Source organism: Taeniopygia guttata, chromosome 2 (assembly GCF_048771995.1).
Source record: "Taeniopygia guttata chromosome 2, bTaeGut7.mat, whole genome shotgun sequence".
Lineage (NCBI taxonomy): Eukaryota > Metazoa > Chordata > Aves > Passeriformes > Estrildidae > Taeniopygia > Taeniopygia guttata.
In genome coordinates, this window is record NC_133026.1 from 27,152,056 (window position 1) to 27,167,397 (window position 15,342).

At 34.2% G+C, this 15,342-nt stretch overlaps 1 protein-coding gene across 1 annotated transcript in view; it reads left to right on the plus strand.

The window, feature by feature from the left end:
• The window catches only part of PHF14 (PHD finger protein 14), a 157,298-nt gene that overhangs the window by 55,267 nt on the left and 86,689 nt on the right, over positions 1 to 15,342 (plus strand). The window contains 2 exon segments of the mRNA XM_030264726.4: positions 11,262 to 11,312; positions 11,470 to 11,591. Of these exon segments, the coding sequence (XP_030120586.4) occupies positions 11,262 to 11,312; positions 11,470 to 11,591 (173 nt within the window).

The window sequence follows — 15,342 nt, forward strand, 5'->3', positions numbered from 1 at the left end:
ACTCTCTCAGGCTTGGTGCTGTGACCACTTCCCTGGGGAGCTGTGCCAGAGCCCAGCCACCCTCTGGGTGAAAAACCTTTTCCTAATATCCAACCTAAACCTCCCCTCACCCAACTTCAGGCCATTCCCTTGGATCCTGTCACTGGTCACCAGAGAGAAGAGATCACTGCCTGCCCCTCCTCTTCTCCATGTGAGGAAGATGGAGACTCCAGTGAGGTCTCCCCTCAGTCCCTTCTCCAGACTGAACAAGCCACCCCTTGCATGTCTTCCACTCTAGGCATTTTGCCATCTTTGTAGTCCTCCTTTGAACTTTTTCCAATAGCTGTAATAGCTTTAGATCTTTTTTATATTGTGGCACCCAAAACTGCCCCCCAGCACTCGAGGTGAGGCCACGCCAGCTCAGAGCAGAGTGGGACAATCCCCTCCCTTGCCTGGCTGGTGATGCTGTGCCTGATGCTCCCCAGGACACGGGTGGCCCTCCTGGTTGACAGGGCACTGCTGAGGCATGTTCAACTTGCCATTGACCAGGACCCCCAGGTCCCTTTCTGTGGCACTGCTCTCCAGCCTCTCATTCCCCAGTCTGTCCCTACTTTGAGGATTGCCTCAAAGTCCCAGGTGCAGATTCCAGCCCTTGCTCTTTTTAAGCTTGCTACAGTTCAATGAGAGATCTGGCAATTGCCCAGATCTGCAGGGCCTCTCTGCCTTTGAGGGAGTCACCAGCTCCTCCCAATTTAGGATCATTGGTAAACTTTCTTAGTATATCTTCAAGCCCTGTGTCCCAGTGGTTTATGAAGATGCTGAGAAGAATTGGGCCTAATATGGAGTGCTGCAGGACCCCACTCTGGTGTCACTCCATTCACTATAACCTAAGGAAATCAAGTTTGACAAGAGGAACTTTCCCCTCATGAAGCTATGATGGCTCTGACTGATGACTTTGTTGTCCTATGAGAGTTTTTCAGTATCTTCCAGAATAACCTTCTCCACTGAAGTGAGAATGACAGGCCTGTAGTTCCCAGGATCCTCCTTGCCCTTCTTGAAGGCTGGGACATTTGCCAGCTTCCAGTCAAATGGGAACTCTTGGATTCCCAGGACCACACAAAAATCATCAAAAGAGGTTTTGTAATGACATCAGACAGTTAAGTATTCTCTAATGAGTCCCCATCAGGTCCCATATACTTACAGGGATCCAGCTGGAGCAGTGAATCCCCCACAAATTCTGGGTTGACTGGGAATTTAGCATCCTCACAACCATGGTCTTGTGCTGAGGGCACTGGGACCCCCTTAAGTCTCTTGTTGCTGTTGAAGATGGAGGCAAAGAAAGCATTAAACATCTCTGCCTTGTCTGTGTTTCTGTTTGTGGGAAGACAGAAAATCCAGCCATTTACACTCCATTGTTTTGGAGACAGTAGCTATCATATTGTGCATTAAAATGTAACTTAAGTTTACTAGAAGACCTTTCTGATTTTGAACTTCCTATGACCATGTAAGTGAATATACAAGGGTAAATTTAAACATACCATACTTTTACTCTCTACAAATGACAAATGAGTGTAAATAAACAAGACATTAGGTTTTATACTTAATTCCTTTGTATAATGGCTGCATTTACAGACAGAATTTAATGAATTGTTTATGCTTTATACATTTCAAGCCATATGTAGAGACATTGTAAAGACTTTTTGCATTTCAATGCATAGCTTTTTAAACTAGGTTTATTTAAAATCTGTTATCTTTATAATTCCAATTTCACACTTTTATAAGCATCATAAATCATTTCTGCTGCTAAATAATTTCACCTAAATCAATAGCTAATATTAGAAAATAGCTAATAGAAATCAATAGCTAATTGCATAAACCAGATATCTATTAATACCTTCCTTATATTTCTTATAAATCTGAATATGTCTTTTAACATTTGAGTTTCTAAGCTGTACCATATCTTACACTTTTTTCCCCCATAAAGATTATAGAATAGATTATTTCTTTGGAAAATACTTTAAAGAGATGCAAATAGCATTTCTCAGGCGCAAATTGAGGGATTAATCGTTTTACTCTGCTCAGCTATGTATGTTCAGATTTTCAGAGTCTATTTGAGGTGATCCATATTATAAAAACACAGCTTTTAAAAATCTTTCGACTTCATTTGCTATCCTAGAATAAAAAAGAATACACAGATTATTTTTTTATCAAACATGTAATTGCTAAAATAGTTCTGTTAGTCTAGTGTCTTACTTTTGCAAAATAAGGGTTTTTGCTCTGTCCTTTTGAAGGAATGAACTTAAGTATATTTTTAATGATTTCATAACCTGTGCTTTGCCTACTGTGTATGCTGATGTCTGGAAGTATGATAGAGTTCCTGTATGTCAAATACATACAAGATCTTCTAAAGCAATTTTGTGCTGCTCAGGCTATCTGTGTGCTCTAAGAGTGGAATGGATGCTTGGTGTATCCTTTGAAGTTAAGTAGTGTTTGTGTTGTTGAATATTACATCTTCACATAAATGCTGTCAGATCCTGGTACTCTTAGTGAGTGTATTAGAGGGGTTTTTTTGTGTGGCTAGTTTTTGTGGAAATTCCAGTTTTTTATTCCTTTTTATTGAGATGCAGCTATCTACCCAGTGTTACAAAGGTGAAATAAAAGAATTTTGGGAACTTAATTTTTGAAGCCTGTAAATGCAGTGTTCTGATGCTCTGATACCAAACTTATTTTTTTTATTTGAAACCTAAAAATCTTTTTCTGTAATTGCATTGTATATAATCCAGAGAAACACACAGTAATTTTTCTGTTTAGCAGTAAAAAGTCGTGTTAGTTATGGATTTGACATACAGAATTTAAAGATTAATTGCTGTCAACTGAACATAAATGCTCTAGAAAAAAAAATCAGTAGTCAGTCAACTTTCTGAAACTTAAAGTTTTCATTATAATCAACATTGTAAGATAAATTTGTTTTCTTTATCAATTAATAGAAAAGCTTAACCGAGTCTATGATATCATGATGTCACAAATGTATAAACTAATCATTTCAGCTTGCCAAATACATTGATACATGATAATATAGACTCTGTTTTGGCTTCAGGTCAAATTCAGAATAGAATGAAGTAAGAGCTAGCTCTTCCACAATGCTTGAAGCAAATGGAATGTATCAGTTTTACGTTCTTTTTTTTTTCTTTGTTTTGTTTTATTTGGAGTTTGGGGATTGTTTTAGTTGGTTAGTTCGATTTTTAAGAAAGCAAGAAGAAAACGAAGACCTACAGATGAAAGATCACTTGTTCTTCAGCAGCAAAGGCATGGAGAAGGGAATATATTCCAAATGGTATTCCAATGGTGTCAGTACTGGTATCTCTGTAAGTAAAGGCAACCAGCGTATCTATCACTTCTGCAAACAAGTACTTGTAAGTTGAGTTTTCCAGGAAAGAATCACTTGTTTCAGCAACACCTGAAAACTGAGCCTTACTGGCCTCCTCTTCTTCCTGCTTCTGTTTCAGTTCTCTAAACATGTGCTTTGGAGAAAATTAGTGTTAAAAGTCAATCCTGCTCTTTCTCAAATTCAGTCACTTGCTTAAGCCGGAGAAGCAGTAGTTACAAATTAATTGATAGACTCAGTGATAGTTTTACTTGACAGCAGGAATGTTGCAAACTTTTTGATTTTCTAGGAAAAAAGTTCTCAAGAAAATGAAAACTAAAAAAATAGAGAAATATTGTATTTCTATGTAATTAAGCTGCATGGTTGACTTGTTTCTTTTTATAGTCATATTTGGATTTACTGCTGTTTCTTTTTGTCTGACAGTTCCCTTTTTATTACTGTCATTTTTCTGGAAAATTTAATAATTATTTCAGAAATATCTTTTTTGGACAGTAGCGATATATGCCATTTAAGGTACTCACTTTGATCTGTACTGAACAAGTATGCCATCTGGTGTCTACATGGCAGTCCCTACCTTTATTTGAAATTATTTTATGTCTATGTGGTGCCATCAGTGGTGCCATCAATTGAAGATTTCTTCTGCCTTTTAACAAAGCAGAGGGAGTCAAAAGGATTTTTTTTCTGCAACTGGTCTCATTTCCTTTTCATAAGGAACGGATGACATAATGAATTAAAAATTGCTATCTTGACAAAATGGTCAGGATAGAGATATGATGATGATCAGGATAGAGAACATCTGTGCAGCTTTTACCTGTGTGGCTTTTTTTCACAGGCTTTTGTGGTTTGTTTTATGCATGCTATTGATAGTTAGTGCACTGATTTCATTTTTTGGTTTAGTGAAAGTTTCCCCAATTCCGTTTTCTGAGAGTGTTCTGTTTTGCTTGTGTTTCTTATCAGATTTATCCTCTGTTCTGCATTGACCTCTTTGTTTGGAGTTATTTTATAGCATTCTAATGTTTATTGATTTCTTTTTTTTTTTTTTGTCTTTGGATTATCTGTAGCAGTATATGATAAAGGCTGCATAAGTGAAATAGTTGAGGTTTGGAGGTTTTTGACATATGTGATCTGTATTTATGAACCATAGTTTGCTAAAAGATAAAAAAAAAAACAACTGTAGAAGTATATCATTAATGTTAGTGTGTCAGGTACAACTTGACATAAGGTAGAAATTAAAATGTCTGAAGAATTTAGGTAGGATCCAGAATCAAACCATGGGTGTAATCTTGTACTGATCCTCTTCACTGTGCATGTCAGCATGTGTAAAAGACAACTATGTGTCTTTTTCAAGTAGTCACTGTAGCCACAGGTCTGGCAGGGAAATATAAGTCAATATGTGCTGTTGTTTCTGACAAGAAATGTGAAGATTATAGATCCCCAAAAATCAAAGCACCTAAAGCTCTTCACATTTTATTATTAAAATTATATCTTAAAATTACAATTACACACAAAACAACTGCTACAGACTTTCTGCAAAGGAAAGAAATTACTATAGTAACAATAGTCAGATATATCTTAAATATCATTGTAGTTCAACGCCTCCTACATTTATATTTTCTTTCTCAAGGAATGTTTTGAAAAAGCGCAGAATTCACCACTGATCTTCTGAAAAACTGTGACAAAAGAGATCAAATCCGGAACCACGCTAGTTCACTTTATATGGAGTGGACTTGAGCCCTTGCCACTGACCGCAGTTGCTTTCAGTATTCTGTATTCTTTTCTGTGTATTGTTAAAATCATTAACTTCTCTGTATCTTTTTGTGAAAAACAATAAATTAATAAGTGACAGTATACACGTTTATCCTCCAGGATCACTCCAGAAAAAAGCTCATGAGGAGCATATGCTTCTGACTTTCAGGAATCACCTCTCCTGTTTTGGTTAGTTTACAAATTCTGGATCAATCATGTTTGCTTTTTTCATCCAACTGGCAAAGCAAAAGTGCTCCAAGGGAACATTTTGCCTTCTTTTGATTATATTGCAGTCTTTGGATTAACCGGTTTAAAGCTAAACAGTGAAACAACAGTGAGGTTTGGTGACAGCTGTGGTTTTGGGTAGACAGTAGTGGTTTTGGGTCATGTGGGTGGGTACCTGGTCTGTCCTGTTCACCACTGTGCTTTCTCACCTGGAAGCTACCATGTCAACTTGTGTCACCTGTTAGTGATGCCAAATGGACTGTTTCCTTTGCAGCTTTGCTTTGCTGCTTTGTTTCCTTTTGCAAACATAGTTTCCTTTCAATGACTGTAGGGTTCATCCTAGGCTTTATTTGTTCTTTACAGATGTCTTTCATTTGTCTCATGTATAGAATTTATTTTTCTGAGAATATTTAAAGTTGTTTAGTTAATGCATTATCTAATCTTCTTCATTTTACGTGTTTCATATTTTTGTCCTGTTGCTTATAAAAATATACAAGATGTAAGCATTCACTTCTAGCATTTCCAAGTTCAAAATGGAGACTGCTACTTCAGTCTTTTTTCTCCTACTTTTAAGTTTGAGCCCATTGTTGATCACATTTTCCCTCAGCATAATTTCTTTCCATTTTGGACAGTGTTCTTTAATGTTGTTTTTTTTTTTTTAAAGTGTCCTTAATTCACCATTTCGTCTCATGCATCACCCCATATCTGTCTATGTCGCATTGTATCATTTATGGCTTCATTATTCATTATTAATTTATTGTGTTGGTATTCTGTTTTTTAGCTATTTAAGTCATGATTCTTTTAATTCCCTATGCCAGTATGCAAGTTTCCACTCTGTAATAGCAGAACACTGCACAGCTTATATGGATACTTTTGTGACACAAAACATGATGGCTGAAAGAAACCAATTTTTTATTTAGCTTTCCCTTGACTATGGAAGTGTATGTTCTGGTTCTCCTATTTTTTTTCTTTTTTTTTTTTTTTTTTTTTTTTTCCCAAGGCTTTCTTTAACCTTCTTTCTTAATTTTGTTTTGTTTCTTGCATTCTATATTATAAAATGATAGATATTTTATGGGGTGTTGTAGAAACTGGCAACTTAGATCATTACAAATTAAATTAGACAGTAATGATCCAATGTTGGGTGTTTCCAGATTTGATAGCTGTTTGCATGTGAGGCCCACCACTGCTTCTATCTGGGGACTCTTGTAATGTTTTGTGTGAGTTTTTAAAACAATAAGCAAGAGAGGTAGGATTTTGTCTTTTCCAACTATTCAATGAAAAATCAGCAGTTAATGAAATAACTGAAATAAGTGAAATGGGATATGCCTTAATACTGTGGGATTGTTCTCTAACCTCCACAGATAGTAAGCCTTGAATAAAAGACAAAAAAGGACATTGCTAATCTTTTGGTTTCATTTATTCAGAGCATTGCTTTTTTCAGAGAAATTGCTGTGAAGGGTAAACCTTTGGTAAGATATTCTGGGAAAAGATAGCTTGCTTTCATCTGGATGATTTAATTGAATCAAACAGCTCAGTTTCTTTACCCAAGGAAAATAATCTTACAGTATTTTAAAGAGTTTAATTAGGAGTTTATTTGGTCAGGTGTGTCTTTCCACTCAAAATGTTATGCTAAAAAAGACTAATAAGAAGAATTTAATCTATTTTAACTTTTGCAATTTTTAACTTTCTTAACAAAGTGTTTCTTTTGTTCTTGTTTAAAAATAATTCTATTTTATGCTGGCATCTTAATTTTAATTCCTTGATCTTTCTTGGTCTGCTCAGATTACTTTGGGTTGTATTGCTAATAAAATAAGGTACTATATTTCTCTTTCAGTTCAGTGTAAGGTATGTTCTTTGTGGTGCAGCAGCTAAATTATTTCAAATAATTACAGCTTTTAACTTGATTTCCTAATGATAATAAATTAGTCACTTGCCTACTACTATAGTAGCATTGCCTTTAGTAATTGGTAGACCCATTATTGCAATATTTGATTGAGAGTTGTGTATGCCTAAGAGTAATTGAGTGCTGGAGTGTTTTTTAGAGCAGCTGAAAGGGAAGGATGCTGTTTCAGTATGGAAAAGGTTCTCACTTTAGTTGGGGAACATGAGTGAACTTTGGGATATGTTGGGAGGTGCGATTTGGATGCACTAGAGAAGAAGTTAAGAAGTCACTAGAGAAGGGGAAGAATATAAATATTTGGTATTGTGGTACTGTTTCAGGAGGTCAAATTTTATTAATTCAACTGGTTTTAGTGTTATTTCACTACCATAATTGTGAAAGGAATGAAATGAAAAATAGAGTCTGCACTGGTTATGACCATGGCGTATTTTTCTGAGGTTTTGGGGCAGTTAAGGTTATACAGAATCAGCCCTTAGCTATAGGCATCTAATTTTAAATCCTCAGTTGCTTGTGTAGTAAGCAGAGATGCATGTTGATTCCATTCTGATGCTGTGGGCTCCAGAGCTCAATGAGTGTAGTCTGACTGTTACTATTAAGGGAAGTGTCTGAGTGCCCACTGAATTAATTCCAAAGCTGTGTAAATACAGAATTTAGGATGAGACACAACCAAAGACTTACCAGTCAGTAGTCATTAAATGTCAAAATCTGAAATAATTTTTCATAGAAACCTTTTATTTCTACATGAGGAAAATTTTATAGGTATATATTTTGAACCACTTTTCATTGTTCAGTACTTTTTTTGAATTTAGTATTCTTGTTCTGAAGTGCCATCTTGTCACAGTTGCCATGTTTGGGTTGTGTCTCTCTAATCTACACCTTTCTCTGTTTTGATCTGGACTGAGTTGTCTGTCCCAAATGGTAGAAGTTTTACAGCATTTCTACCTTCTGCAGTAAAATAAAAAAGCTGCTGTGATAGCACTGGCATTAATTGAGATTTTGCTCAAGTGCTGGTAACATGACTTTGCTTTCCTGACTTACTATTTGAACACTTTGGAAATACTGGGACAAATTTCACAAAATTTTCTTGCTTCATTTTATGATATAGGGAAATCCTCAGCTGAAGATATCTCTGTAGTATTGAATTTCTGGGTATTTTCATTAAAAAAAAATCACAGTCTTTATGGGCATCTTTTGCTGGATTAACATCATAAGTTATGAATATGAACAAGTTTATCTCAGTTGTAATATATGCCATTTAATAGCAAGGGTCCTTTAGCTACTTATAAATAACAAATCTTAAATTGTTTATGCCAAGTACATGCAGCACTAATATTTTATATTTATAATTTCTGATGTTTTCATTCTGAGCCCGCTAATGACAGAAATTATTCAAAGCAATTTAAAATACAGTACTTTGAGGCAAATAGCAATGAATAATATTGAAGAAAGTAATCCAGCTTTACCTGATTTTTTCTTGTTAATCTGTAAAGTAACTTTGGTGACAACATATGTCAAATTACAAATGTCAAAGTACTGGAGGGCCATTGCTGAAAATCAAAGAATATTAAATTTTAGTTGATAATTCAATCTTATTTTTCGTGTTGAATGCTGGCAATAGTAAAATGATCTGAACAGAAGCATTGAAAATATATTTAACTATGGAGGTACATTTGGAAAAAAACACGTAAAATTGCTATTTTAAAAGCATATAAAATATCCTACAAATATGTGTGCTAAGATGTTGATTTTAATCTTTGTTTTCTAGTGATTATTGAACAAACTCAAGTATGTTTGAAGGTTTAGAAAGCTAATGAAAGAAAATGAAAGTATAATTTAATGTGACATTCCTTGTCATATGCGTCACACATTATATAGCAGACAGGTGAAACCCAACATTTTCTTGGCAAAAGGGACTAAATTAATTATCAACCTTATGTCTCCATTTTGCTGAAGTTTAAATATGTTTCATTATTCCTTTAAATTGAGTTATTAACTTGTCATACTTTTCGTTTAGAGTCAAAAGTAATGTGATTATTACCTAGATTTCCAAATTATGTGTAAGTTTTCAAGATAGCATTACTCTGATGGTACAAAGCATGCACTCTTTGTCTCTTGCTGCTTAAATATGAAGAGTGAGGACCCCAATACTGCCTTTATTTGCATGCACCATTATACCTACTTCTGTATAATCTTTGCACAGCTGCATTCAGGAGGGCCTCCATAGCTTAAAATTGTCCAAGTTTGTAAATGTTCTTAGGACTAATTCCAGAGGCTGAAAGTAATAAAATTGGCAGTTTGTGTGCTGGTGTCTGATCAAAATTTTTTTGTTTAGTTTTAACTTGCAGTGACCTTGAATTGTGTAACATAGTTGACACATAGCCCATGTTACATTAATAACTCTAATATTACATTGATAAATTTAGTTATATGTAGTAAATAATTTTTTCCAAATTTTGGCGCTACTGTGTGGCTTGTGGAATATAGAACACCTCAATTAGTAAATGTATAGTAAATATTGATGTGTATTAAAGGGATAAGGTTTTACTGTTTTTATACATCACCCTTAGGGAAATGTGAAAGAGAGTCCTTATTACAATGAAAGTATACTAAAGAGCCATAAAATAGACTAGCATTTTCCATTCCACTACATTCATTGCTACTACAGTGTTAAATCGTGTCTAAAAATCTTCCCAAACAGAATGTTATTAACATACACAGATCAATATCTGCAGAAGTATAAAGGTATAGATGTGTTGAAGTTTAGTGCAGGTTTATTTGCAGTGTAGCAGTATTTAAATCTCTAAAACAGTTTAAAATAGAGAACTGTCTTTAATTTGAAGCTAGTATAAATCACCTTCAAAGAGGACCAAAACAAGAGAAGCATTATACTGTTAATTTCTTTGGAATTGAGTTTATGATTGCTTGTGCCTCTAAACTGGTCTAAGATTTTTTTGATGAGCTGTTGTTTACTTTTTTGGAAGTGAACACCAGCTTCTTCAAAAAAAATTTTAAGAAACCATAAAGTAGGCAGCGCTTTTCTTTATCGTATGATAACTTATTTCCTAATGTGGTGATTTTTTCCCATAAAAACAAGCATTTCTATGTTTTTTATATATTTATGTTATTAGTGTCTGTATGTCAGATATTTTGGGTTACTGGAATAGTCTCTGATGCTTCTTATTTTCTTCCATATCCCTTTTAAAAAACTTTCCTTTTTATACAAGAAGGAAAGGGGGATATTGTCAGCTTGTGGCAGTTATATATCACAAGCAGGTTAGTAATGCTGTTTTTTCAAAGATAAAATGTAGTGACTTAACCTGAACTCATGCAAGTTTTATGTAGTAACTTAAAAAGTGCTTGGAAACCTTTGGTACTCACTGATACAGTCCATGGATACCCATTGTCCTCCACACTGTTGGTATTTAAGCTTTTTTGGCCAACATCAATACTGAAAAAAATTCTAGTTCTTATGTAGAATCATCAGAAACACCTGTTGTGTACCAGTCATATGTTGGTATATGCTACAGCTTTATGAGCATTTGCCATATACCCATTATACTAAGCTTCAGTTTGAAAGTTTTAATTCTTATTACCCCTCAAAATCTCTGAGTTATTTTGCGCTCCTGTTTTGATAAAATTCTTTAATTTATTTTCTTTTAATTATACCATTTGGCTTATAAATAGAGCACATTGTAGTGTTCAACGAGTTATTTTAATACACTGTTTATACCAATTTTGAAATTACTAGTTTTGGGAAGTTCATGCAAAGTCTGTAAGAGATTTTTAATTCTAGTGGCAGTCTTTTTAAAAATAAGACTTAACATACTCAAGTATTTATATTTACTTTTTGGTTAGTTCTGTAGATTTATATTCAAAATGTGAAGCTATTGTCCCAGTACTGGCAGTGATTCTGTAGGTAATGATTGAAGTTATTTCCTGCTATATGTTTTTGTTGTTAGGAATAATAGATAAATAGCAAAAACATTCTGTTACCCTACATTGAATTTTAAATATATTCTCTTCTAGAGAACTAGAGGACGGAAACGAAGCTTTGCGCCTGAAGAAGAAAAACCTGAGGTTGGAATATAGTGCTTTGTTTGTTTGTTTTTTTAACAGTTTCACAAAAAATTAAACATTAGGCTGAAGTGTTACTTTCCATACCATAATTGAAAATATTTGCTTTCCTTCCCTCCTTTCCCTCCCATTCCTTTCTTTTTACCTTCTGCTGTGACAGGAACGTATTCCCAGAGAAAGAAGGCAACGACAGTCTGTGCTGCAAAAGAAGCCCAAGTCAGAGGATTTAAGGACTGAGTGTGCTACCTGCAAAGGCACTGGAGACAATGAAAATCTAGTCAGGTAGGTTGGTTTGATACTCTGATCTTAAGAGGAGTTCAAACTCCCAGCTTTATCACTTCGTCATGATTAAAATGAAATTATTTATTGAAAACACAATAAATTTCCTCCCCTTATTTCAGAGTAATACTACATCAGAAACACTGACTCGATTCACTTATTGATCTGCCAAGAACATTTCTATTTATATAACTAAGATAATCTGGTTTTCTGACACACTAGGATTAATTTGCTCTCATTAGGGTGAATTGTCAATGTTTTAGAGCAGGTCAGAAAGATAAAACAACATTTTAATGATATTAAAGCTACATGAGCATCCTAAAAGTAATTAAATTAAAATAATCAACAATTTTATGAGCTGAAATGTGGATTGTGATGAATTTATGTTTTTAAAAAGGTATTAATACTACCTCCATTAATGCAGATCATGAAAGGTTTTGATAATCATGTTTCTTATCTGAAACAGAAATGAAAAAAAGACCACTGAATGATGTTTTAGTAGGTGCAGAAATCTAATTAAAGTATAGAATAGCTGCTATTAAATAGCTACCATTGACCACAACTTCTGCAGATTTTTTATAGCTCACATTGTAGTATCTTTGCAAAGCTGTAAAAAACGGTTCATAATTCTTGAAAGAATCATGGACCTTATCAATCAGAAAGTGGGTTTTAAATGCATCTACAGAGATTTCATTAAGATGATCTTGTAAGTTCAGATTTAAAAAGCGTATTGTACTTAGGTCCTGTATGCTTCAATGAGATTTTTTTAGGCAAGTTCTTCTCTTAGGTCAGATATAATTGTTGCTTTTAACTGGAAGGAATACTCCAAAATAAGGCTTTTAGTTTGTTTCTGGGAGTCAGAGTTATAAGAAAGAGCAGAGTCACTGATGACATAGGCAAGCAACAAATAATTAGGATGTGTCACAGGTACAGATGCCTTGTACATACTCAGAATAGCTGGTTTTAGTATCAACTACAACATATGATTTACCATAGAAGTTGATAAAATTTCAAGGTTGTGTGCCAGCGTGTATTTGTATTTCCAAATTGGAGGCAGAGTGCCTGTACAAGCTCATCAGTAACTGTGACTCTCATATATAGACAAGCCACTACTGCTGGGTAATATTAGATCTTGCTCAGAACCAGACTGTGAAACAGAGGGGGCTGTTACAGGGACTGCTCATGCAGTTACACTGATGAGGACTGGTGGCAGCAGGTTTTTATCTGCCCATGACAAGATAAAGGGCTTCCTTAAGCCCTATAGTTTGCAAGAAATAAAAGATACAGGAAGAATGTTTTGTTGTGGGAAGGAATCCTGGTAAAACACATGCGGTGTTTTACTGTGAAAAATGCAGTGAATTAGTTTTTTTTTCTTCAGGCTGTTTTTTGGAAATGTTAAAAATACCACACTGGAGGACATAAATGATAAGATGAGAAAATGCCATGAGGATCTGTATATTTAAGTTGTGATTAAAAAATAATGGTAGAAAATTACTGTTATGTCTTGTTTACTACAGGAAAAGATTTTAGTAGTAATTTAGATGGGCCAGAAATAAACATATTACATGCCAAAACCCAACAGGTTCTCTTAAAAATCACTCTCATAATTAGGCCGAGAAACTGAACAGTACTCCTGCATAGGAGAAGGAGTTTGTTCATAGGAGAATTATGAATCCTTTGTTCATAATTCTCTGAAAAATATTTCCTTATATCTTATTTTTCATATTTTTTTTTTTAGTAATTAAATTTAAAACTTGCTTTTCTTCAGATAATTCCTATAAATAGCTTCAACTTTATCTAGTTTAGATTACCACTGCTTCTAAAGAGCTGTGGAGGCTTACTTTTGATAATTACTAAATTATGTTAACTCTGCAGTCTACGATGTGTAGGGGAGTGATCCACAGAACGTTCCCATGCCAGAGAAAGTTTTCAGAAGCTTCTTTTCTATTGCATTGTCACAAAGTGATGCAAGTGACACTTGGCCTACCCTGGTGCTTTTCCCTCCCTGTTCCATCATGCAGGACTCCTTTGTGTTAGTAGAAATAGTGTTTTAAATGCGAGGTTATAGGACTCCTTGCAAGCAAGAAATGTTAAGTAGGGAAAACAAAGGTTTTTTTTTTCAATATCTGTTTGTTTTGCACTATCTGTGAATAAAGCCCAAAATTAATTACAAGCTTTTGTCTAAAACATGTTGCTTTTATTTATGCTAATAGTTTAGTAGATATATATCACAGACATGTCAAGATAGTGCTTATTTAAATTTCAGAGATGTCAGGTAATATAGATAGGCTCTTTCAACATAACAGTATGCACTAGAACTGAAAGTTTAGATTTTGTGGTTTTGTCCACTAGAAAAGATTATTTTCTGATCCTTATGTGATGGTGTGATGGGGGTGGTTTTTTTTTTTTTTTTTTTTTTTGGTTGGTTGGTTTTTTTGGGTTTGTTTTTTTTTTTTTAGAAATTACAGTGAATTTAATTTGTAAATAAATAAACCTGCAATTTTTATGTGTTACAAGAATAATTAGTGGCATAGTCAAGATTTACAGATCTGACAGTGAAAAGTTAATTGAAACCACATACTCAAATGAAGTGAAGTTGGATCTGGAACTGTCATTATAAATAAATGAGAGACCTATAGCTGTAATTACAGGAAAGTGTGGATTTTGAGTATCTTTTTACTCAAATGACCTCATTGAGTTTTGAGAGGAAGAGTAGTAAAAGATGGAGGTGTTAAAATACTTTATATTTGACACAGGTAGGTTTGATATGGAGCAGGCATGAAGACATAGCACTTTAAAAAGAGAGATGAGATAAATTTTCTGAGAAATTCAGAAAATAAAGGTTCAGGTTGTTTTTAGAGCTGACCTCTGCTGTTTGTTTCAGAAAGCATTTAGATATGATGCTTCTATTTTCATTCTGTGAATCTCTTGAAGTCATATATAGTTTAGACATTTAAAAGGTTTCCTGAGTGCTTAATTACAGTCTTGCATGAATTGCTTAGAATGCTAGATCTTGCAGAGGAATTGCTTTATTCGTAAGTACCTCCTGGTTTGATTTTGTTCTTTTTTTTTGTTTTAGCGAGGCTGTAATTCACTGATGCAAATCTTTAAAAATAGCTCCCCAATAGTTCTCTTTAGAATGTCATCATATTTAGTAGAACATAGATAAAGAAGTGTCTTTCAGGTGGCTGAATATGTGATAGGGAGAACCTGCCCTCCATATTGCAGCATTGTACAGATGAAGTGCTTCTAGCACAGTATTACTGTATAATCTGCTTTGGTAAAATGACAAATTAAGATGAATTTAAGTAGTTTTAATGTGTAGAATAGTTTTTTAAAGAAGAATCCACAAGCTAATCCAGTTTAAAAACTTTCCAGGGAGGACTTCTAAATTACTGCACTTCTGAAGAAGTGGCCTCTTCTCTAAAAATAATCTAGTTTTCAATTGCTGCTATTAAAAAAAAATTAAATACAGTATCTGTTATTTGCTTTAAGATATGCTTCGGTAATATTTTGGAATGTAGTGCATTAGATAAAATTGACATCTCAGTAGTAGATTTGAGAAAAGCAGAATAGAGTTAGAGTATCATTCTTGTATGGGCCAAAGTCAGGTTAAAGAAATCTCTGGAAAACATTTTATTTCTTCATCCAACAATTTAGAGCAAGCATATTGTAGTACATTCTTTTGTAGTTTTGTGTATTGAGTTTTTCTGCTGTATTGTCAGTTAAGTTAGAGTTTTCCATTTCATTTGAT